Here is a 25,307-nt window from a genome sequence, read left to right as displayed (position 1 = left end):
CCCTTTGTCCCCTCCCCCATTCACACTTTTTTTGTTCTCTCTTTCTCAAAACTAAACGTTAAAAAAAATATTACATGGGAAAAGTAAGGAAGACTGGATGAATATTCCTACAGGTGGGGGAAAGAAATGGAAAAATATTGCTTGTTTTAATGTACAGTTCTGTTTCTTTCTGTAAAAGACACAAATTACTAATTCTCTTTTGTTTTTTAATTTTTAATTTTTTAAAATTTACATCCAAATTAGTTAGCATCTAGTGCAACAATGATTTCAGGAGTAGATTCCTTAGTGCCCCTTACCCATTTAGCCCATCGCCCCTGCCACAACCTCTCCAGTAACCCTCTGTTTGTTCTCCATATTTAAGAATCTATTATGTTTTGTCCCCCTCCCTGTTTTTATATTATTTTTGTTTCCCTTCCCCTATGTTATCTGTTTTGTCTCTTAAAGTCTTCATATGAGTGAATTAATATGGTTTGTGTCTTTCTCTGACTGACTAATTTCACTTAGCATAATACCCTCCAGTTCCATCCACGTAGATGCAAATGGCAAGATTTATTCTTTTTGATTGCCGAGTAATACTCCATTGTATATATATACCACATCTTCTTCATTCATTCATTCATCCATCATTGGACATTTGGGCTCTTTCCATACTTTGGCTATTGTTGATAGTGCTGCTATAAACATAAGGGTGCATGTGTCCCTTCTAAACAGCACAGCTGTATCCCTTGGATAAATGCCTAGTAGTGCAATTGCTGGGTCGTAGGGTAGTTCTATTTTTAGTTTTTTGAGGAACCTCCCTACTGTTTTCCAGAGTGGCTACACCAGCTTGCATTCCTACAAATTACTAATTCTCTTAAGTGACACATTGTAAAATACCTCTTCCATCCTCTTTTATATTCCCCAACCACATTCCCACTTTATTGAACTGTGATCTTTAATTCACAGGACTGGCTATACAACACACAACTGCTACCCAGTGCTTTGAGAGTAAAAATACAATATTGGACTATGGCCCAGTCAGTTCACTTTTCAAAAATCTCGGTTTTATCACCTAAAAAGTGGGGATAACAGCAATATTAGGATTGTTGTGGAAATTACATGAAATAACTTGTGAAAAAAATGGAGTGCAATGCTTGGTATATAGTAAGTGCTCTATAAATATTGGTGATGATGATGATGATGATGATGATGATGATGATAAATGAGCATTCTGAAGGAAAACGTTGCCGACACATTAAACTTGTTTTCAGCTTCACCTATAAAAGAACTACTTGGGTAATCTACATATTTGGAGTATCTTATAGCTATGTGATATGTGTGTGTGTGTGTGTGTGTGTGTGTGTGTGTGTGTGTGTGTATACACTTTTCCATATTTATGTGGGAAGCGATTTAGAGTTTATGCTTTTTTTATTATTCAAAAACATAGGTGATCAAGAATGATTGGGGCACCTGTGTGACTCAGTCAGTTGAGCATCTGACTGTTGATTTCAGCTCAGGTCATGATCTCATGGATCATGGGTTCAAGCCCCATGTCAAGTTCTGCACTGACAGTGGGGAGCCTGCTTGGAATTCTCTCTCTCTCTCTCTCTCTCTCTCTCTCTCTTCTCTCGATTTGTCTCTCTCTCTCTCAAAATAAATAAATAAAAACTTAAACAAGACTGTACTTTCTTCCACAAATGAATCTATAGCTATCCTCAGTAACTCCTCCTTCTCATTTTCTTTTTTTTTTTTTTTTAATATTTGTTTTTGAGAGAGAGACGGAAGGAGAGAGAGGGAAGGAGAGGGAGAGAGAGGGAGAGAGTGCAAGCACAGGAGGGGCAGAGAGAGAGAAGGAGATAGAGAGCCCCAAGCAGGTTCCAGACTGTCAGCACAGAGACGGACACGGGGCTTGAACCCATGAACCATGAGATCATAGTCTGAGCCAAAAGTCAAGAGTCAGACGCTTAACTGACTGAGCCAATCAGGGGTCCCTCCTCATTTTCTTAAAAGAGCAGGATGAAAAAAAAAGCAGGATGATATAGATTTGTTTTTTAAGTTTTTATTATTTATTTTTGAGAGAAAGGGGTGGGGGAGGGGCAGAGAGAGAGGGGGACAGAGGATCTGAAGTTGGCCCTGCACAGCCAGCAAAGAGCCCGATGCCAGGATCAAACTCATGAATTGTAAGATCATGTCCCAAGAACCAAAGGCACATACTTAACCCACTGAGCCACCCAGGTGCCCCAGGATGATATAGATTTTTAAAGTTTAATGTGACCCTTTGAGACTGTGTGTTCCAACCATGTTATTTTATGCATGAAACTGAAGGAAACTGAAACTCAGTTTCTGAGAAACTTAAGCCCAATCATACCATTAGTTAGAAAAACAGCCACGGCTGGAACCCCAGTCTCCTGATACCCCGTGCAATGTTTTTTTCTGCTACACTGTGGTGCCACTAACTGGGTACTTGACAGTCATTTAAGAAATAGCAATCTTAAGTATCAGGCACTATTCTGGCACCTGTGGACACAACCATGAAACAAGCCCTGCCTCTTGGGTTTAGACGAATGGACAAACATTGAATCAGGTCCTGACAAGTGCTATGAAGAAAAGGAAAGGATAAAGGGAAGACGTTGTATTGACCAGTTAATCTTTAGTATTTTTGGTGAAAATTGGAGGTGATACTGACTTTTACCTCTTAATCACTTCCCCACAACATAGCAACATAACTGAATGTAAAGAAAACTAGGCTTCCCAGCAAGACACTTGGGCTTTAGCCCCAATTCTAATTATTAAACAACCAAGATTGGGGCGACTGGGTGGTGCAGTCGGTTAAGCGTCCGACTTCAGCCAGGTCACGATCTCGCGGTCCGTGAGTTCGAGCCCCGCGTCAGGCTCTGGGCTGATGGCTCAGAGCCTGGAGGCTGTTTCCGATTCTGTGTCTCCCTCTCTCTCTGCCCCTCCCCCGTTCATGCTCTGTCTCTCTCTGTCCCAAAAATAAATAAACATTGAAAAAAAAATTTAAAAAAAAAACAACCAAGGCTGTTTAACCTTCTGTGTTTCTCCATTTGGAAAATGAGATTAATATATGCCTTGAATTTTTTTTATAGGGTGGTTTTGAGTATAAAATTGTACAAGAGAAAGTTTCGCAAAACAGCACTCTTATGCAAATGTAAAATATCATTATGTGGAAATTTTATTTCCATAAAAGTGTACTGAGAATCTAGATTTAAAAAAAAATTTTTTTTTTTTATCTCTTTCCACTCAACCAGACATGATGCAACCAGAGAAAGGCTTCCAGGGTTTTGGCTCTAAACGTAAGCAAAATTCTTTTGTCTATGACGTCCAGCGAGATGTGTACAATGAGGAGACCTTTCAACAAGACCACAGGAGGAAGAGCGTTTCCTCTGGGAACTTGGATATTGACATCACTACCTTCAGACACCACATCCAGTGCCGGTGGGTGTGTGGGGTCATTCAACTGCCTCCAAGCTGTCAGCACCAAAACTCTATTCCTCTGGTGATGACTTCTGTCTTCTTCCTCTGAACTCCTGTCATCAGGACCCTTAGTTTACTGTGTAATTTTTCTTCAGTCACTTGTTTGTGGTTTGTCTTGTAGCACCCTCTTGATTATAAATTTCTTGGGCATAAAGACCTTGGATGCCCCCCCCGCACACAGCATCTAGGGATGATATTTAATAAATACATTGTTCGGTTAACCACTATTACCAGTTTCCTAACAAGAAGCAACTGGGATGGACTAATTAATGGTAGCAGAATGGGATCCTTCTAACCTCATAGCCAGTGGTGCCCACCAAGTCCTTGTAGTCGTACAACATAGGACTTACCCCCCTGATACCCAGCGTGACTGTGTAGGTCTGAAGTTGAGGGGCTCTTAACCTGTTTTTGTGCTGCGAGCCTTTTAGCAATCTAGTAAAGCTTATGCACATCTTTTTTTTTTTTTTAATTTTTTTTTCAACGTTTTTATTTAGTTTTGGGACAGAGAGAGACAGAGCATGAACGGGGGAGGGGCAGAGAGAGAGGGAGACACAGAATCGGAAACAGGCTCCAGGCTCCGAGCCATCAGCCCAGAGCCTGACGCGGGGCTCGAACTCCCGGACCGCGAGATCGTGACCTGGCTGAAGTCGGACGCTTAACTGACTGCGCCGCCCAGGCGCCCCATGAACATCTTTTCAGAATAATTTTTTTTTTACTTTTAAAAATTGTGGTAAAACATGTATCACGTAAAATTGGCCGTTTTAACCCATTTGAAATGTACAAATCAGCAGCATTAATGACATTTCATGATGTTGTGCAACCATCACCACTGTTTTCAAAACTTTTTCATCATCCCAAACAGAAACTTTGCACCCATTAAGCAATAATTCCCCATTTCTCCCTCACCCTACCCCTTGGTAACCTCTCGTCTATGTTCCATCGCTGTGCCTCTTCTAGATATTTCCTTTTCTTATTTAAGTTTATTTTGAGACAGCGAGAGAGAGAACACCGGCAGGGGAGGGGCAGAGAGAGGGAAAGAGACAGAGAGAGAGAGAGAGAGAGAGAGAGAGAGAGAGAGAGAGAGAGACTCCCAAGCAGGCTCTGCGCTGTCAGCACAGAGCCCAACGTGGGCTCAAACTCACAAACTGTGAGATCATGACCTGAGCTGAAATCAAGAGTCAGATGCTTAACAGACTGAGCCACACAGGCCCCCTTGATATTTCATTTAAGTGTAATCACACGATTTTTGTCTTTCATGTCTGGTTTGTTTCACTTAGCATAATGTTTTCAAAGTTTATCTATGCTGTAACCTGATCAGTACTTCATTTCATTTTATGGCTGATGATATCCCATTGTGTGTATATATCACATTTTGTTTATCTGTTCATCTGTTGATGGACACTTGGGTTGTTTCCACTTTGGGGCTATTGTGAATAATGCTGCTGTGAATTTTGCCACAGGAGTATCTGTTTGAGAACTTGTTGCCAACTCTTTAAGGTGTATACCTGAGAGTAGAATTGTTGGATCATATGGTGACCCTATGTTTAATTTTTTGAGAAACTACCAAACTTTTTCACAGTAGTACACCATTGTACATTCACACTGGCAATGTACAAGTGTTCCAATCGCTCTGTGTCCTCTTCAACTTGTGTTATTTTCCATTTTTAAAAAATACAGTCATCCTACTAGACATGAAGCGGTATCTCATTGTGAGGTTTTGTTTTGTTTTTTGAATTTCCCTGATAACTAAGTGTTGAGCATCTCTTCATGTGCTTATTGGTCATTTGTATATCTTCTCTGAGGAAATGTCTATTTACTTCTTTTGCTCTTTTTAAAATTAGATTGCCTTTTTGTTGTTGGGTTGTAGTAGTTCTCTATATATCTTGGATATTAAACCCTTATCAGATATATATTTTGCAAATGTTTTCTCCCATTTTGTGGACTGTCTTTCTGTGGATTGATAGTGTCTTTTGTGCACAACAGTTTTTAATTTTAATGAAATCTGGTTTATCTATTTGTTTGGTTTTGTTGCCTGTGATTTTTGTGTCATGGTTAAGAAACTATTGTGAAATCCAAGATTATGAAGATCTTCCTCTATCTTTTCTTCTAAGAGTTTTATAGTTTTAGCTCTTAGATTGTTTTCCATTTTGAGTTAATTTTGTATATGGTATAAAGTAAGGGCCCGACTTCATTCTTTCCATGTGGATATTCTGTTTTCCCAACACCTTTGTTGAAGAGACAGTTCTTTCCCCCATTGAATGATCTTGGCCAGAATTTTTTTTTTTTTAACGTTTATTCATTATTGAGAGACAGAGAGACACAGAACATGAGCAGGGGAGGGGCCGAGAGATGGAGGGACACAGAATCTGAAGCAAGCTCCAGGCTCTGAGTTGTCAGCACAGAGCCCGATTCGGGGCTCGAACTCACAAACAGCGAGATCATGACCTGAGCCAAAGTTGAACGCTCAACAGACTGAGCCACCCAGGCACCCCCGGAATATTTTTTAATGCATAAAATACATAGGATTATAAAGGAAACCAGTTGAAATACAGTTCTCATAATAGAAAAAATACCACTATTATGTTATTTAATAATGTGGATCTAATAACTGCCATAATTTCAAAGTAGTGATGAAATAAATGATGTTTTATGATCTGCAGCAATTTTAATGTAATATGAAAATATTGTGATTTCTATTAGTGACAAAGTCAGGTTCTGCTGATACTATAGTGGTTTGCTGTCAATGTTCATAATTGAAGGAAATGCTAAATTTCAGTTAGGAGGTAATGAAAACAAAGATATAATTTTTCCTAAGTTCGTAAACCTCTACAAATTCTATCCATAGACCCCTTGCGGGTCCATAGACCTCAGGTTAAGGACCCTTTGTGACCTATATCATAATATTAGCCCTAATTATTCAAGTTGTTCTCACTCACACTTGGGATTTTCAGTCCCTCTCATCCCTTGATTTATCACTACTATTGGCATGTGTTGGGTGACAAAAAAGAACGGCCTCCATGCAGCCCAATTGTAGACCTTCCTTATTGAGGCCTTCTCCTTTGTCCGTATCCTGCCTTTTGCAAGTTGTAGTCTCGGAGACCCTCCCTAGTCCTACATCACGACTCTCATGTTCTTTGTTCCTGATGGGTCAGAGGTCATATGTCAAAGAAGGAGTTTGGGGGCACATTGGCTTTGTCTCTACAAAATAAGAGTCTTTTCCTGACTTATACTTCATCACAAAAATGTATGACCAAAGAGGCATGGGTGGCTCAGTCAGTTGAGCTCTTGCTTTTGGCTCAGGTCATGATCTCAGAGTTTGAGTTCAAGCTCCCCATTGAGCTCTGTGCTGACAGTGCAGCTGGCTTGCTCTCTTGCTCTCTCTCTCTTGCTCTCTCTCTCTCTCTCTCTCTCACACACACACACACAATAAATAAATATTTTTAAAATTTTTTTAAATAAAATTTTTTTTTAAAGTTTCAATCAAAGAAATTTCAGCCTAACTCCCCTCCACCTGCCCTATCCTTAGACACTTAAATCTGATCAATTCTGCCTCCCATGAGCTTTTGTCACAGTTCTTACTCCCTACTTCTAAAATGTACAGTTATATCCACTTCTGGATTTTAACGTGAAAGGTAGCACAGCTCCGTGGTTAAGAGCAAGACTCAGAGGCCAGATTGCCTGGTTTTGAATCCCAATTCTGCTGCTTCCCAACTGTGTGACATTAGGTAAGCTATCCAACCCTACTTTGCCTCAGTTTCCTCATCTATAAAAATGAGGATGATACTAGCGGCTACTTGATAAGGGGATTGTGAGGATTTAAAGAGTATTTGTAAGGCACCTACCAAATAGAAAACACTATATGGGTGGGGTTTTTAGTTTTAAAAAAATCTTTGAACTCTACCTCTTTTACAGAAAACCTCATCTCTTTCCTCATTTTCTCCCTTTTTATTAGCAACCACAAATACTCCCTTTGTTGTCAAAATGTCCCCTGTGCTTTCACAATGACTCTTACATTCCTCACTTTAATGATGCCTTAAGTCAAATCCAGGTTCATGTTGAAATGCTTATACTGTTTCCCCCACTGGCTTTAATTCCTATTCCTCTAGCTCCTTCCTTGATTTTCTTTCAGTTTTAGAGCCTTGTCATTTGAGGTCCACTGTATTTTTTTTTTTTCCATGCTAATGAGCTTTGATGACTCTGCCTACAGTGGCTTGTCTTCTGCCAAGTGGCATATGGAGAGAAGGAGAGACTGGACCGGATGAAGAAACAAATTGTCCCAGTGACAAGCTCTGCTCTCCCCTTTGGGGGCTATAATTGGAGAGAGCACACTGTGTGCACCTGCCTAACATCCAGGGACTCTCATAAAAATAGCAATGTGATGTTCTTTCCAAACCAATGGTCTTGTTCCTGGCTCCCAAACAGAATTCAATAGCTGTCAGTAGGAATTGTGATGGTAATAGAGTGTACAGAACACGGAAGTAGAAATCAGAAGACCTGGTGGTTTATAGCCCCAGCTCTGCCCACACTACTGCGACCTTGGAAAAGTCACTTACACTTACTTGGTCTTAATTACCTTAGGGAAAGTAAGGCTCATAGTTGTGGGAATCAAACATGTGAAATTCTTTCTAAGCACACATTTTAGCCTTGCATACACTGAAGTTATATTTGTTAGTATAGTCAAATCTCAGCTATCCAACTATAGCGCACACATGGAAAACCTTCATACATTTTGCTTTCAGCCCACACTAAAATATAAGCAGCAAAAAGCAATTTAAAACTAAATTAGTTTTGGGGCGCCTGGGTGGCTCAGGTGGTTAAGCATCTGACTTCAGCTCAGGTCATGATCTCCTGGTTCATGAGTTAGAGCCCTGTGTTGGGCTCTGTGCTGACAGCTCAGAGCCTGGAGCCTGCTTCAGATTCTGTGTCCCCCTCTTTCTGTGTCCCTTCCCTGCTCACCCTCTGTCTGTCTCTGTCTCTCAAAAATAAATAAACTGGCTGATTGATTAGCTGAGTGACTGATTGATTTACAATGATTCTGCTGTTTTAGATGATCTAAGTATTAGGGGTGCCTGAGCGGCTCAGTTGGGTAACCATCTGACTCTTGAGCTCAGCTCGGGTCTTAGGGTCATGAGTTCAAGCCCTGTGTTGGGTTCTGGGCTGAGCGTGAAGCCTACTTTAAAAAAAGTATTTCCAGGGAGATAGATTAATAAATTTATTTTAAAAATAAATAAAGGGATCCTGGTGGCTCAGTCTGTTAAGCATCTGGCTCTTGATTTTAGCTCAGATCATGATTTCATTGTTCCTGAGATCGAGCCCTGCATCAGGCTCGACACTGATGGTGCGGAGCCTACTTGGGATTCTCTTTTTCTTCTCTCTGCCCCTCCCCCACACTCTCTCCCTGTCTCTCAAAATAAATAAATAAACATTTAAAAATAAATAAGTAAAATAAAAGTTAAAGTGGGTTTTCTCAGTCTCAGCATCATTAACATTTTGGACCAGAACATTGTTTCCTATGGGGGGTTGTCCTATGCACTGAAGGATGTTTAGCATCATCCCTGACCTCTACTCACTACCTACCAATAGCACCCCCTCCCTGAGTTGTTGACAATAAAAAATGTCTCCAGACATTGCCAAATGACCCCTGAATAACAAAATTGTTTCTGATCGATGTCCACTAGGTTAAAGGATAATAAAGCTTTATTTTAATGCCTTTTCTTTACATAGCTAACTCCTAAAGCACAGGATTCCATCCACTACATTTTCTTCTTCTTCTTCTTCTTCTTCTTCTTCTTCTTCTTCTTCTTCTTCTTTAATATTTACTTATTTTTGAGAGAGATAGAGAGAGAGAGGTGGGGGAATAGGCAGAGAGAAAGGCAGACAGAGGATCTGAAGCAGGCTCTGTACTGACAGCACACAGGATGCGGGGCTTGAACTCACAAACCACGAGATCATGACCTCCTTCAAAATCTGACACTTAACCAACTGAGCCACCCAGGCGCCCCTCCATTGCCTATATTTTCTATAAATTTCGACATACTACAGATCAAAGCCAAATAGAGTTAATTTTCAGTAAAAAAAAAAAAAAAAAGCATATGGAATGACACGGATGTGTTAATTGCCCCTGGTTTCCATCAATATCACATCTCAAACCACTGTGCTTATCAAGAGAAAGCAATAACAGTCCATTTTTCTACTAGAAAGTTTCTAGGTTTAATTCTTTCCAAACATCCTGTTTTGTATGCTAGACTATAAGGCTGAGTTCTTATCATATGTATGGCATTTGGTTCCCAACCAGAGGCAATTTTGTCCCCGAGGGAACATTTGGCAATGTTTAGAGACATTTTTTTGCTTGTCACGAGTTGGGGAGGGCATGCTATTGGCATCTGGTGGGTAGAGGCCCAAGGATGCTGCTAAACATCCTGTAGTGCACAGGACGGTCCCACAACAGAGTCATCTAGTCTGGCTTGTCAGAACATCATCAGTGCTGACAAGAAACTCTGCTGTATGGGAAGAACGACGCACTGTGCCTTTTCTTGGCTATGCGGGCTTTTTCTTCGGAAAACCGAAATCAAGTCTCTGTTCTTTCTCGCAGCTGCTCATGGCACAAGTTCCTAAGATGCATGCTAACGATCTTTCCCTTCCTGGAGTGGATGTGTTTGTACCGATTCAAGGATTGGCTTCTCGGAGACCTACTTGCCGGTATAAGTGTTGGCCTTGTGCAAGTTCCCCAAGGTAAGGAAGATACAAAGCCTTTTCACCCACAACCTATCAGGCCTTGTCTGCTTACCCAGATTAAACAATTTGCTAGGTGAATAGAAAAAAAAAAAAAAATAGGTGAGTTCCACTCACATTATTATCATTTCTTCCCTTACCAGCCAGATTTCTAACTCTTCCAGCATGGTTTCAAAAGACTCAGTTTAGAGCTATAAATACCTTCCAGAGTATTTGCAATGCCCATCCAATGGTCATTTTTTGGTTTGGTTTGGTTTGGTTTTTTTGGTTTTTTTGCTTGACTAGTTATTTCATGTTCACACAGCTACAATAGACCTCAGTGGGCATTAGTTTTTCTTAAGAAGGTGGAGGGTAAGTATGGGAGCTATCTGGGTTTTAGGAGCCTCATCTCCCAAATAGAACCAACATCTCTTGTCATTCTCTTATCTGTTGCTTCCAGAGTCCCACAAATGGCATGCCCCATTACAAGAGTTATTGTGCTCCAAGAAGCCCAAAGCTAGGGATTCCCACTGGGTATTTATTGTTCCGGACCAGTCTTCTTGGTCCAGGCATAGTAGACTAATTGGGCTCATCTTTACCGTAACCAGCATTAGCTGGGAACACAGCTGACATTCCACCATTACCAGGTTTCCAAAGAAACAACTGGAAAGTGAACCCAACATCAAATTTATCCACAGAGAAAGTGAAAAGATTGTATTCATTCTTTACTCAGAGTACCACGCAATTCCCTACGTAGTATTGTTCAAATACTATTTCTCTATTTTTCTGGAGCCAGCCAGGTGGGATTGAATCCTGTGATCATACAGGTTGTGCAAAGCACAAAGAGGCCAAGCAAAGGAGCAAGTGGTAGGTACCGGACATCCAAATGTGGCACGAGGCTGATCATTGAAGAAAAGGGATCCCTTTTAATTAAAAAAAATTTTGTTTAACATTTACTTGTTTTTGAGAGACAGAGCATGAGCAGGGGAGGGGCAGAGAGAGAGGGAGACACAGAATCCGAAGCAGGCTCCAGGCTCTGAGCTATCAGCACAGAGCTTGACACAGGGTTCGAACCCACGAACCGTGAGATCATGACCTGACCTGAGCTGAAGTCTGACGCTTAACTGACTGAGCCACCCAGGTGCCCCCCAAAGGGATCCCTTTTTAAATAATTAATTACCCTGCAGTAAAATTGACTTTTTTCCTTTTGGTGTTCAGTTCTATAAATTTAAACACATGTATGGATTTCTGTAACTACCACCACAGTGAAGATCCAGAACAGTTCCATCAGCCCCCAAATGCTCTTATGCCACCTCTTTTAGTCACATCCTCCCCTGGCAACCACTAATCTGTTCTCTATCACCATAGTTTTGCCTTTTTGAGAATATCATGTAAATGGATTCATGCAGTATATAACTCTCAAAGGCTGGCTTCTTGAATTCACCATGATGTCTTTGAAATTGATGCAAACCGTAATATGCATCAATAGCTTGTTTCTTTTCATTGCTGAGTAATAATCCATAGGAATGGCTGGACTGAGTAACAGTCCATAGGATGGTTTGTTTATTTATTCACTTATTGATAGATATTTTGTTTCCAGTTTTTGGTTGTCAAAAATAAAGTTGCCATGGACATTCAGGTACAGGTGGTTTTTTAAAAATGTTTACTTATTTATTTTGTGGGGGGCGGGGGAAGGAGCAGAGAGAGAGAATCAGAGAATCCCAAGCATGCTCCATGCTGTCAGCAAAGAGGCTGACTAGGAGCTCAGTCTCACGAACTGAGATCATGACCTGAGCCGACATCAAGAAACTGATGCTTAACTGACTGAGCCATCCAGGCACCCCCGGTACAGGTTTTTATGTAAACATAGCTCTCATCTCTCTAAGGTGATATGGTTGGCCATGTGGTAGGTGTGTGTTTAACTTTATAAGAAACTGCCAGTCTATGTACCTGAGTGGCTGTACCTGCCCTTTTACATTCCGACCAGCAAGGTATGAGAATTCTAGTTCCTCCACACCCTTCATTTTATATTGTCTGTATTTTTTATTATTTCCACCACCACAAGGATCCCTCATGTTGCCCTTTATTTTTAAGGTTGGTTTTTTTTGTTTTGGTTTTTGTTTTATTTTTTGAGAGAGAGAGACTGCGAGCAGGGGAGAGGGGCAAAGGGAGAGGGAGAGAGAGAGAGAGAGAAAGACTCTTAAGCAGGCTCTGAGCTCAGTGCAGAGCCCAATGCAAGGCCCGATCCTACAACCTTGGGATCATGACCCCGGGCCAAAATCAATTGTCAGATGCTCAACCAACTGAGCCATCCAGGCGCCCCTCATGTTTCCCTTCTGTAGTTACCCCCACTTACCCCTTGCCCCCATCCCCTCCTTAACCCTGGAAACCACTAAACTGTTCTTTTCTAGAGTGTTGTCATTTTGAGAAAGTTACATAAATAGGGTCATATAGTATGTAACTCTTTGAGATTGCCTTCCCCCTCCCCCCATCTTAATTTTCTGGAGATTCATCTAGGTTGTTGTATGTATCAATAGTTTATTCCTTTTTTTAAATTGCTGAGTAGTATTCCATGGTATGGATGCATCACAGTTTATTTAAAAATTTTTAATGTTTACTTATTTTTGATAGAGAGAGACAGAGTGTGAGGGTGGGAGGGACAGAGAGAAAGGGAGACACAGAATCCGTAGCAGGCTCCAGGCTCTGAGCTGTCAGACACAGAGCTTGATGCAGGGCTGGAACCCACAAACTGTGGATCATGGCCTGAGCCAAAGTTGGACACTTAACTGATGAGCCACCCAGGCACCCCACACCACATCTTATTTAAACATTTACCCTTAAAGTACATCTGGATCATTTTCAAGTTTTGGCTATTACAAATGTAGCTGCTGTGAAACATTTGTGTGTAGGTTAATGAACACAGTCTTCTTTTCTCTGGGATAATATCCAGGAGCACAATTATGGGATTGTACGGTAGTTACAGGTTTAGAGTTTTAAGTAATTGCCAAGCTATTTTCTAGAATGGTTGTATCATTTTGTGTTCCTACCAGCAATCTCTGATACAGTTGCTCTGCATGCCCACTAGCATCTGTCACTACTTTTTATTTTAGCCATTTTATATGGATGCGGTGAGTTCTCTTGTGGTTTCAGTTTCCATTTCCCTAATGGCCAATGATGTTTAACATCTTTTCATATGCTAATTTACTCACCTAAATATTTTAATGAAATGACTCTTGTCTTTTGCTCATGTTCTAATTGGATTGTTTGCATTTTCACTGTTGAGTTTCAAGAGTTATTTATAGTCTAGATACTAGTCCTTTGTCTTTTGTGTTTTGGAGATAAAATCTCCAATCTGTAGCCTGTCATTTCAGAGTATTTACAGAGCAAAATTCTCGATTTTGATGAGGGCTAGTTTTTAGTATTTTTTCTTGTAGCCTTTAAAAGAGGTATGTAGTGAGATCTCATTGTGGTTTTAATTTGTATTTCCCTAACGGCCGATGGGGTTGAACATCTTTTCATGTTCGTATTCACCATCCTCATAATCTCTTCGGTGAAGTGCCTGTTCAAGTCCTTTGCCCATTTTTTAATTAAAAAAAAAAATTCTCTTTTCTTATTGTTAATTTATGAGACTTCTTTATGTATTCTAGATACCAATCTTTTGTCATACATACAGTTTGCAAATAGTTTTCCTCAGTGTGTAGCTTATCTTTTTTTTCTCTTGAGAGTGTCTTTGACAGGACAAAAGGTTTTAATTTTAATAAATCCAGTTTATCCATTTTTTTTCCTTTTATGGATTGTGAATTTCCTACTGTATGTAAGAGCTTTACACCTAATCCCCGGGTCACAAAGATTTTCTTTTATGTTTTTTCTTTTTTTTTTTTTTTTAATTTTTTTTTTTAACGTTTATTTATTTTTGAGACAGAAAGAGACACAGCATGAACGGGGGAGGGGCAGAGAGAGAGGGAGACAAAGAATCGGAAGCAGGCTCCAGGCTCTGAGCCATCACCCCAGAGCACGACGCGGGGCTCGAACTTGCAGACCACGAGATCATGACCTGAGCTGAAGTTGGATGCTTAACCGACTGAGCCACCCAGGCGCCCCTATGTTTTTTTCTAAAAGACTTATAGCTTTATGTTTTACATTTAGATCCATGATCCATTTTGAGTTAATCTTTACATAAAGTGTGAAGTTTAGGTCAAGCTTTATTTTTTGTTGTGTTTTCAACATGATTTTTAAAGACTATCCTTAATTGAATTGTTTTTGCACTTTTGTCAAAGATCAAAGAGCCATATTTTTGTATGTCTATTTCTGGACTTTCTATTCTGTCCCATTGATCTACTTGTCTATCCCTTTACCAATATCATGTCTTGATTATTCTATCTTTATAATGAGTCTTAAAATTGGATAGTGTGATCCTTCCAATTTTGTTCTTTTTCAAAGCTGTTTTAGCTATTCTATATAACTTTTAGAATCAGCTTGTTTAACCTACCAAAAAACCCTACGGAGATTTTGATAGCTGCTGCATTAAGTCCATAGATCACTTTGGGGATAATTGATGTCTTTATTATATTGAGTTTCCAGTTCATGATCACAGTATGTCTCTCCATTTACTTTCGTTTTCCTTGATTTCTTTCATTAGCATTTGGAGTTTTCAGCATACAGATCCTGCCCATTTGCTGTTAGAATTAGACCTGAGTGTTTCATTTTGGAGATACTCTGTGTGGCAATTAAAACATGTTTGGTTTCCAATTGTTCATTGTTTGCATATAGAAATACAATTGATTTGTCTATTCACCTTGTATCCTGTAACTCATTTATTAGTTCCAAGAATCTTTTGTAGATTCCTTGGGATTTACTACATTGATAATCATGTCCTCTGTAAATAGGGACAGTTGTGTTTCTTTCTAATTTGAATGGCTTTTATGACTTTCTCTTGCTTATTGTACTGACTAAGACTTATATGTACTCTGTGTTGAATAAGAGTGGTGAGAATAGATATTTTTGACATGTTGCTGATCTTCGGACGGAAAACATTCAATCTCTCACCATTAAGTATGATGTTAGCTGTAGGATTTTTGTAGATGCCCTTTATTAGGTGGAGGAACTTTCCATTCTATTCTAGTTCACTGAGAATTTTTATCATGAGTGGATGTTGTATTTTGTCAAATGCTTTTTCTGCATTATTGATATGACCATGTGATTTTTCTCATGGTAGATTACATTGATATTTAAATATTGAATTAGCCTTGCATTCCTGGAATAAAGGAGTACCTTTTCAAATTTCTATGTGGTGGCTGTAAACCAAAATGATCCATTCATATGAGTACCTTCACTTCCAGGAAAATATCAGAAAGTCTCTAGAGCATTCCTGTGGGGCTGCAATGAGAGACCTGAACTCTTGGTACTAATTCTTTAACTGTGAGCCTTCTACCCACTGTCACTTATGAAAGGTCCTTTATTTATGGTCAAAGTTATGGACATCTCATTGCTAAATTACCAAATCATCAGTGTAATTTCATACCAAAAGGCATTAGGACATATAAGTATACCTAGTATCCAGCACAGCATTTAGCACATAGTGGGTACTCAAGATCTTTGTGGAATAATAATGATCACATGACTATATAAATGCATGAATCTGAGCAACTCTTGCTAACTGGCTGAGAGATTGTGTATTATTTTAAGTAGTGTGAATAATGGAATAATCTGTAGTGTAAATAATTCAAAAGTTTTACTTACATTTGAATAGGTAGTACCTGACATTTAATAATTTTCTCAAATGAAACAAAAGTACTACACGGTGAAGAACTTATTTAAAAAGTGCTAGGGGTGCCTGGCTGGCTCAGTTGGTAGAGCATGTGACTCTTGATCTTGGGGTTGTTTGAGCCCCGTGTTAGGTGTAGAGATTACTTAAAAATAAAATCTTTTAGGGGGCACCTAGGTGGCCCACTTGGTTAAGTGTCCGACTCTTGAGTTCAGCTCAGGTTATGATCTCACAGTTTGTGGGTTCGAGCCCCATGTCGGGCTCTGTGCTGACAGTGCAGATCTTGCTTGGGATTCTCTCCCCCTCTCTCTGCTCCTCCCTTGCTTGTACTGTCTCTCAAAATAAATAAATACACTTAAAAAAAATAAAATCTTTAAAAAAATTAAATAGATAGATAGATAAAAACTGCTAGATCTTCCTCATAGTAGAATTCCAATTTATAAATGTAAAAGAAAATACAAAATCACCATTAGGGAAACACCACAGTAATAATTGTCATGATAAAATCCACTAACTGATGTTAAAATTAGTGGGTGAAAGTTTGCAAACTATGTAGAGATTTGCATAGTTTCAAAGTATCTTCCTAAAGATATTTGTTAACTACTCCACTACTCTACATTAGAGAATCTGGGAGAAACAACTTGAAACAACCAATGCTATATCACCAACAGTAAGGCATTTAGAGATCATGAATCCTAAGAAGGACACAACAGATGAAGTCTGTAGCATTCTCGCCCAAAATGTGTAACCTTAGTACACTCATGAGGAAACCTAAGACTACCCCAAAATGAGAGGCATTTGACAAAATAACTGATCTATTAATACTCTTTCAAATCGTCAAAGTCCAGAAAGACAAAGCCTGAGGAACTATTACAGATTGCAGGGTAAGGAGAAATAACAACTAAATAGAATGTGGGGCTCTGGATAGAGTCGTGGAACAGAAAAAGGAAATTAGTGAGAAAACGGTGATGAGATTCAAATTAAGTCTTTAGTTAATTTGTAATGTTAATTCCCTGATTCTGATAATTATACCAAGACTATAAAAAATATTAACATTGGGGCGCCTGGGTGGCGCAGTCGGTTAAGCGTCTGACTTCAGCCAGGTCACGATCTCGCAGTCCGTGAGTTCGAGCCCCGCGTCGGGCTCTGGGCTGATGGCTGGGAGCCTGGAGCCTGTTTCCGATTCTGTGTCTCCTTCTCTCTCTGCCCCTCCCCCGTTCATGCTGTGTCTCTCTCTGTCCCAAAAATAAATAAACGTTGAAAAAAAAAATTTTTTTTAATAAATAAATAAAAAATAAAAAATATTAACAACAAGAGATGCTAGGTAAGGGATATATGGAAACTCCCTATTATTTTTGTAACTTTTCTGTAAGTCTAAAACTAGCTCAAAATTTAAAAAAATGTTAAAGTGTTGGAAAGTTTGGAAACTTGGTTTCCCTGTATTTCTCCACAGCCTAAGCTTACCTGAGACTAGATCACTTAGTTCTCAGGCACTTACCAAGTAATTCTCTAACTTCCTTGTATTGGTAAATTATTTGAAACCCTACATTTCAAAAGGCTTTCTCTTTATGCTATATGTTGCTTATCAAGAGTAAATAGGAGCTATTCAACATTATACTGGAATTCATGGTGTATTAAAGTAGGAAAAAGAAATATAAGGTGTAAGGATTGTAAAGGAAGAAATAAAACTTCATTATTCATAGATGGTAATTTTTAATGAAGAAAACAATCTACAAATAAATTAATAGAATTAATGAGATTTTGTCAAGGTTGCTGGATACAAGATCAGCATATAAAAATCAATTCTATTCCTATATACCCGCAGGAAACAAGAAGTGAAATTTTTAAAAAGATGCCATTTACCAAAGCATAATAAATATGAAGTAAATTATAATGAAACTAAGAAAAGAAGTGTAATACCCATTTAGAGAAATTATACAACTTTACCGAGTAATATCAATTAATTAAGTTAATGGAAATTAATTGAAATATAGCATGTTCATGGGTTAAAAGATTGAATATTTAGGTGTGCCTGGGTGGGTCAGTTGGTTAAGTGTCTGACTTTGGCTCAGGTCATGATCTCACTGCTCATGAGTTTGAGCCCTGCATCGGGCTCTGTGCTGACAGCTTAGAGCCTGGAGCCGGCTTCAGATTCTGTCTCAATCTCTCTGCCCCTCCCCTGCTCACGCTCTGTCTGTCTGTCTCTGTTTCTCAAATATAAAATAAAACATAAAAAAAAGAAGACTCAATATTTAAAGATCTCAGCTCTCTCAAAATAAGTTTTATAGATTCATTATAATTTTAATGTAAATCCATTTTTTAATGGAACATTTTAAGAAGATTCTAAGATGTATATGTAAATGCAAAAGCCAAGAATGGTCAAATTCTTTGGAGAAAAGCAACATGGGAGGACTTGCTCCTCCAATTATCAAGACTTAATATAAAGTTATAATATTTAAGATAATGTTCATTAAAAGTGGACAGAATAAACAAACACTCATATATGCATATACTGGAATACACAGAAGAAACATGGACAGTCTCAAGCAACTCACCCCAACATGGAAGTCTCTCAAATACATAATACGGAGCAAAAGAGCAGAAATAAAAATTGTATTCAGTGTAACTCCATCTGTACACTAGTGGTAAAACTATAAAGAAAAGCAAAGAAAGTATTGTCACAAAAATCAAAATAATGAATACTTTTGTGGGGATAGATGGAATTGTAATCAAATACTGGGGTGGTGATAACAAAGGTGTTTGGTTTATAAGTATTTATTCAGCTCAACATCTGTTTTAATGCACTTTATGTATGTGCATTATATTTCACAATAAAAATAGGCCATTACTAACACCAAAATTATTACTAAACTAATTACTACAAGATAGTAAGGCTGTGGTATTGCAGAAATAGACTATTAGACCAATGGAACAGAAAAGACACACACATATATATTAGCTTATATCAGATGTGTCGCTATAGAAAAATACTTTTAAAATTATTTATTTATTTATTTATTTATTTATTTATTTATTTAGAGAACCTCAAGCAGGCTCAATAACATCAATGCAGAGGCCGATGGAGGGGCTAGAACTCATGAACCATGAGATCATGACCTGATCTGAAACCAAGAGTCAGGCACCTAACTGACCGAGCCACCCAGGTGCCCCTAGAAATAAACTTTTTGATGAATGATACGAAACAACCTGATACTTATATGAAAAAACAATTTTTAGATCTCTACTCCATGCCATATACAAAAACCTCCTCCTGGTACATTAAAGACCTAAATGTGAAAGGTAAAATAATAAAGAATTTTTTAGAATTATTTAGGAGGATGTCTTCACGATCTTGAAGCAGAAAATAATTTCTTAAACAAGATATAAGAAGCACTCACCTGAAAGGAAAAGATTAATAAATTAATAAATAATAAATAAATAAATAAATAATAAATTAATAAGTAATAAATTAATAAGTAAAAGTGTTGTTCATTCAAAGATACATAAAGATTGAAAAGCGAACCACAGAATCAGAGAGATATTTGTTACACATACACCCAACAAAGGATTCAAATCTGTAATAGATATACTCCCACATATCTGTAAGGAAACAACGCAATGAGATTGATCAATATTATTGACAACCCATGTAGTGAAAAGTGAAATTTAAATGAGTTACATGCTAACTCATACACACTGAAATTTAAAATCTGACAGTATCATATGCTAACACAGATGCAGTTGATGGGAACTGTCACACAATGCTGGTGGGAGTGTAAATTATAAAGCCATTTGGAAAACAGCTTGGCTTTTTTAAAATGTTTATTTATTTTGAGAGAGTCAGAGAGAGAGAGAGAGAGAGGCGTGGGACAGGAGCAGAGAGAGTGAGAGGGAGAGAGAGAGAATTCCAAGCAGGCTCCATGCTGTCAGCACAGAGCCTGACATGGGGCTCGATCTCAAGAACCATGAGATCATGACCTGAGTAGAGATCAGGAGTTGGACGCTTAACTGGCTGAGCCACCCAGGTGCCCCAGCAAATGCTTTTTTTTAAAGATCACCCCGAAACCCACCATATCTTTGGCTTATGGTTTCTCACGTGGTTGTAGTCAAGCTGTCAGTCATCTCAAGGCTCTACTGAGGCTGGAGGATCAGCCTTCAGGCTCCCTCATGTGCTTCTCACCTTGAGGGCCTCTCCATCAGTGCTTGAGTATCCTCACATCATGACAGCTGGCAGGGCCGACGACATGCAGAACCCCTAGTTCAAAAATTATTCAGAATTTCAAAATAGTCATAGAGTATTAAGCCAAGTGTGGAGCCTTCTGAGCCCGTGTAATTGCATTCGTCACACCCCTTTGAAGCCAAGTCTGGCAACTGGTGACCTGGATGAAAGAGACAGAGAGTCAGAGAGCAACCAAGACAGAGGCCACAGTCTTCTTGCAACCTACTCTCAGAAGTGACACCTACCATTTTTGTTGTAGTCTGTTTATTAGATGTAAGTTACTAGGTCCATCTCACACTGAGGGGGTGGGGGTCACACAAAAAGCATGGATACCAATGAGCAAATCATCTTAAGGGCTGTCTACTGCAACAACTATTTATGAGATAAGCAGGGAAATTTGAACACTGACTATTATTAATTGCTTAGGTATAATGATGGTATTGTAATTAAATTAAAAGAGGGTTTGCTTTTGGGGCACCTGGCTGGCTCAGTCAGTAAGAGCATGAGACTCTTGATCTCAGGGTCATGAGTTTGAGTTCCTTGTTGGGCATAAAGATTACTTTAAAAAAAAAAAGAGGGTTTTCTTTTAAAGATATATACTGAAATATCTGCAGATGACATAATTTGATGTCTTGGATTTGCTTCAAACTAATAAGGAGTGGGAGAGGAGTGAGGGAATAGAGGAAACAAGACTGGCCATGAGATGACCACTGTTGAAGCCGGTGATGGGTACATGGGAGTTTATTATACTCTATTTTTGTATGTGTTTGACCTTCTACACACACACACACACACACACACACACACAGAGCCTTGTTTTGTCTAAGACACTGAATCAGCTCACTAAACTCATAACTGAATTCAGATGAGCACACCGTATGATGTAAGTTGAAGACAGGCCCTTAGGGCAGGAGCTGTGGGCTTGAGACACCAAAGGATGCCACCATGCATGTTAATCCATTTGCTTCAAAACTTCCGAATTCTCATCGTGCTTCTTAAAAAAGTAGGGGCACCTGGGTGGCTCAGTCGGTTAAGTGTCCAACGTCAGCTCAGGTCATGATCTTGTGGTTCGTGGGTTCAAGCTCCATGTCAGGCTCTCTGCTGTCAGTGCAAAGCCCACTTCGATTCCTCTGTCCCCCTCTCTCTCTACCCGTCCCCCACTCTGAAAAATAAATAAACTTTAAAAAAAGAAAAGAAAAGAAAGTAAGTATAGAAGAAGGAGCTGAAAGAAGAGACGGGAGTGATTGGCATATGGAAGAGAGACAACACATACCAAATTGGAATCATGTCAGTTAAGTGGGATCCTTGCCTCGCTCTCCAGCTTTATTTCCAGTCCTAGAGGATTCCCAGGGTCTTCTGCTAACTAGACTAGGGGTGGAATGGGGCTGCTTCTGAGCTGTTGGAATTAGAGGTCTTATTGTTATGATGTCTGTTTTCCATGATTAGCATGAAGACCTTGAAGTGAAGGGTGTTTAAGCCTCTGATTTAGAATTGAGGGGTAAAAAGCATATAGTAGAAGTAGAAGCTAGGAATCAAAGGAGATAATAAAGGTGCTAATTAAGAGCCGTATATCCAGAGATATTGTTCCCACACTCTGTCAGCTACATACTGGATTGTTTTTATTTTAAATATTCTTTACAGTTTTTATTCAGGGTGGCTTTTAAAAGCCAGCCTACCTTTTCTTACTTAAATTATCTTGTTTTTCAGCCCTGACGTTTAGTTTGCTGGCAAGGCAGCTGATTCCTCCTCTCAATGTCTGTTACGCAACTTTCTGTTCTTCAGTAATTTATGTCATTTTTGGATCGTGTCATCAAATGTCCATTGGTGAGTTCAGCACTGGAACCACAGGAGGTGGATAGAGTCTCTGTCTTAATCATTTCCTTATTGCCAAGAACCCAAATTAAAACTATATTTCAGGTACAAAAAAATGGAGGCAGAAGATGGGCATTCTATCCATTTCAGTGTTCAGATTTTAGAGACTGAACACTTCCAGTGTGTCATTATTAATGCCACCTCCAGACAAATCGGCCGGCGAGCTGTTTCCCAAAGGAATTAAGTGGCAGGAGGTACTTCCCTTGGTGAAATTACCACACGATTGAAATCTGCCTGCCCTCAACCTGGAAGATTCAGAGGCAATTTTGCCAACATTCCTAGAGTGCATCTGTCTTTCATCTGGACCTGTAATAACCAAAGTCCGTGGCCTACTTTTTAATAGTTGTGTTAGCTTATAATTTACAGTAAGAAAATGCTGCCACAGTAATCAAAGCATTCAAATTCAAGGATAAGCAGGTCCCTTCCCTGAGTCAAAAGTCCGTCTCCTAATTTATATTTAGAAATAATTGTTACAGGCACCACACTGGTTGAAGGTCATAGAAGCAGCACATTTTCTTCGCCTAGGTAAACTGGCATAGAAATCAAATACAAAACGCCCAATAATGTTGGAAGGGCATTGCCAACAGCTGCTTAGTGAAGTGCCTTTTCCTGACCTTCCCCACTGAACAACTGACCACCCAGGCAACCTTGACCATTTTGACTGACACACTTTTTCTCCGGATGTGTTTATATATTCAGGCTGATTACCATCCCATTATCCTACATGCAGAGTGCTACCCTGCCTTTTTTAAGGACAATATCCCACGTCTTTACTAAAATCCATTATGTGTTAATTTTACATTTGGACACTGAGAGGACACTTTTATTGCCATATTCCCAGGCTCCTGGGGCACACTGCAATCATTTCCAAATACAGATAATAAGGCACTTAGAGTTTTATTTCTGTTAGGTAGTTTAAAGGTAAGATTTGCCTTTGTTCCCATATGTCGATGTGAGGACTAAATGAAATTATGTTTGAAACAGGTTAAGCTCAGTGTCACTTTGCACCTAGTAAATCCTTCATAAGTGTTAGGTGTTATTTTTTTCTTCTTATTATTATTGATTAGCTTTGTTTTCTGATCCTCTCACCACCATCTCACTTTTTACTGTCTCTAAGACCAGGTAAAGTGGCTGAGCCTGATATGCAATTTCCCCTTGATCCCACTCCATATGCCCACATTGCAGAGAGGGTAATATGTAGACACCAAGATCTAAATGCTAGGAGTTGGTCACAGCATGTGGAACCAGAGTTCTTTCCTCTGCTCTTTCTTACTTCTCAGTGGCCACTTTCAAAAGAGAAAAGTTCTTGAGATCAGAGGCAAAACAACATCAGACCATACCTTCCTTCTGTCCACTATGTCAGTTTACCTGCATTTAAAACTTCAGTGGGGCGCCTGGGTGGCTTAGTCGGTAGAGGGTCCAACTCAGGTTCAAGTCATGATCTCGCAATCCATGAGTTCAAGCCCCATGTTGGGCTCTGTGCTGACAGCTCAGAACCTGGAGCCTGCTTCGGATTCTGTGTCTCCCTCTCTCTCTGCCCCTTCCCTGCTCACAGTCTCTCTCTCTCTCTCTTAAAAAATAAACACTAAAAATTTTTGTTTTAAACTTCTCTTTTCTGCCTAAACACCTTCTTTCATAGGTTCCTACTTCCTTGTGAGTGCTCTGATGATCAATGTCCTGAGATTGTACCCGTTCAACAGTGGCCACCTGATTCTGGGGGCTTTCATCAAGGATGACTTTTCTAAGCCCTCCTTCTTTGAGGACTATAACAGATCCTTGAGTGTGGTGGCATCCACAACTTTTCTGACTGGGATTATTCAGGTAGGATCTGAGTCTCTGAACCCCTGAAATAAACAAAGGAGCTACAAACAGACCTCTTCCTTTTGTTGGTCCTGTTATCCATTGTGATATATGTGGAACTTTAGTGATTTACTTGGGGGAAGCCTATGGGATGTGTAGATACACTCTCCTCAGTGACGAAAATTCTTTCTCCTCCACCCACCACTGATTCAGGATGAGATACTGAACAGTCTCATCAGTCCCTTCCATAAAGCTAAAGAAGGGCTCCAGGGACTATGGTCTAGAGTTCTATTCATGATTTCACGTTTAAAAAAAAATTCTTTTGGGGTGCTTAGGTGGCTCAGTCGGTTGAGCGTCTGACTTCAGCTCAGGTCATGATCTTGCGGCTTGTGGGTTTGAGCCCTGCATCAGGCTCTGTGCTGACAGCTTGGAGCCTGGAGCCTGCTTCAGATTCTGTGTCTCCCTGTCTCTCTGCTCCTCCCCTGTTCATGTTCTGTCTGTCTGTTTGTCTCTCTCTCAAAAATAAATAAACATTAAAAAAAATTTTTTTTTTAATTCTTTGTATTTTTTCAACAAGAATAGCACTTGTAGGCTTACATACTATATCTTGGGTTAAGTAAGCATTAGAGTCAGACCTGGAGTTCTTTTCTTCAATGACAGAAGCACAGTTAAAGGACAATAATATCAATGACTTATTAAAATATCAAAACTTATTTTTGGCATGTCTTTGATTCTCTGTGAGAATTGACCATCTAAAGCTTCATCCATTGACCTAAAGTCACATATGCTAGCTTTATTTCTCTTTCTTCTCAACCAATCAATCCTCTCTGTAGCTAATTTTTGCTGATCTCTCCTGACACCATCTTTTATTAGGTAAGGATTTATTGGGAACCTACATCAGGCTACCAGAGTGACCTGACTCCGACCCTGATACCAGCTATATAACTTACCTAAATCACCTTACCTTTATGAGCCTTGGTTTCCTCGTGTATAAAATGGAAATAATAACATTTGCAGGACTCTTAGGATTAAATGAGAAAATACATGTAAAGCACTCAGCTCAGAGCCTGTCACATAGTAAGCATCAATATGTTATAATTACTGGGCACAGAAATACGAATTTGGTACTTTGACAGAGATCAAAAATAAAAAAGTAAATATAATTCCTGTGGTTAAAAAATTCGGTCTTGTAAGAGAAGACAAAATAATGGGCAGTCAGCACCCTCAAAAATAAACATTAAAACTCATTTGTTTTTGAGTCAGTACCTCAAAAATAAATAAACATTTAAAAAAAATTTCTTTTAATTGGGGCACCTGGGTGGCTCAATTGGTTGAGCGTCTGACTTCGGCTCAGGTCATGATCTCGCAGTCCGTGAGTTCAAGCCCCGCGTCGGGCTCTGTGCTGACAGCTCAGAGCCTGGAGCCTGCTTCAGATTCTGTATCTCCCTCTTTCTCCACCCCTCCCCT

The 25,307-nt window shown here is 39.4% G+C and overlaps 1 protein-coding gene across 2 annotated transcripts in view; it reads left to right on the top strand.

Annotated features, from left to right (window-relative positions):
• The window catches only part of SLC26A8 (solute carrier family 26 member 8), an 86,944-nt gene that overhangs the window by 9,251 nt on the left and 52,386 nt on the right, over positions 1 to 25,307 (top strand). For both annotated transcript variants that reach the window (XM_047860866.1, XM_047860865.1), the window contains exons 2-5: positions 3,249 to 3,435; positions 10,067 to 10,206; positions 21,876 to 21,992; positions 23,680 to 23,861. In XM_047860866.1, the coding sequence (XP_047716822.1) occupies positions 3,251 to 3,435; positions 10,067 to 10,206; positions 21,876 to 21,992; positions 23,680 to 23,861 (624 nt within the window). In that variant the 5' untranslated portion in view covers positions 3,249 to 3,250. The remainder of the gene's footprint in view (positions 1 to 3,248; positions 3,436 to 10,066; positions 10,207 to 21,875; positions 21,993 to 23,679; positions 23,862 to 25,307) is intronic.

The sequence above is a fragment of the Prionailurus viverrinus genome, chromosome B2, assembly GCF_022837055.1.
Source record: "Prionailurus viverrinus isolate Anna chromosome B2, UM_Priviv_1.0, whole genome shotgun sequence".
NCBI classification, from domain to species: Eukaryota; Metazoa; Chordata; class Mammalia; order Carnivora; family Felidae; genus Prionailurus; species Prionailurus viverrinus.
The sequence above is the reverse complement of the archived record's forward strand: the minus strand, read 5'-3'. Positions and strand labels throughout refer to the sequence as shown.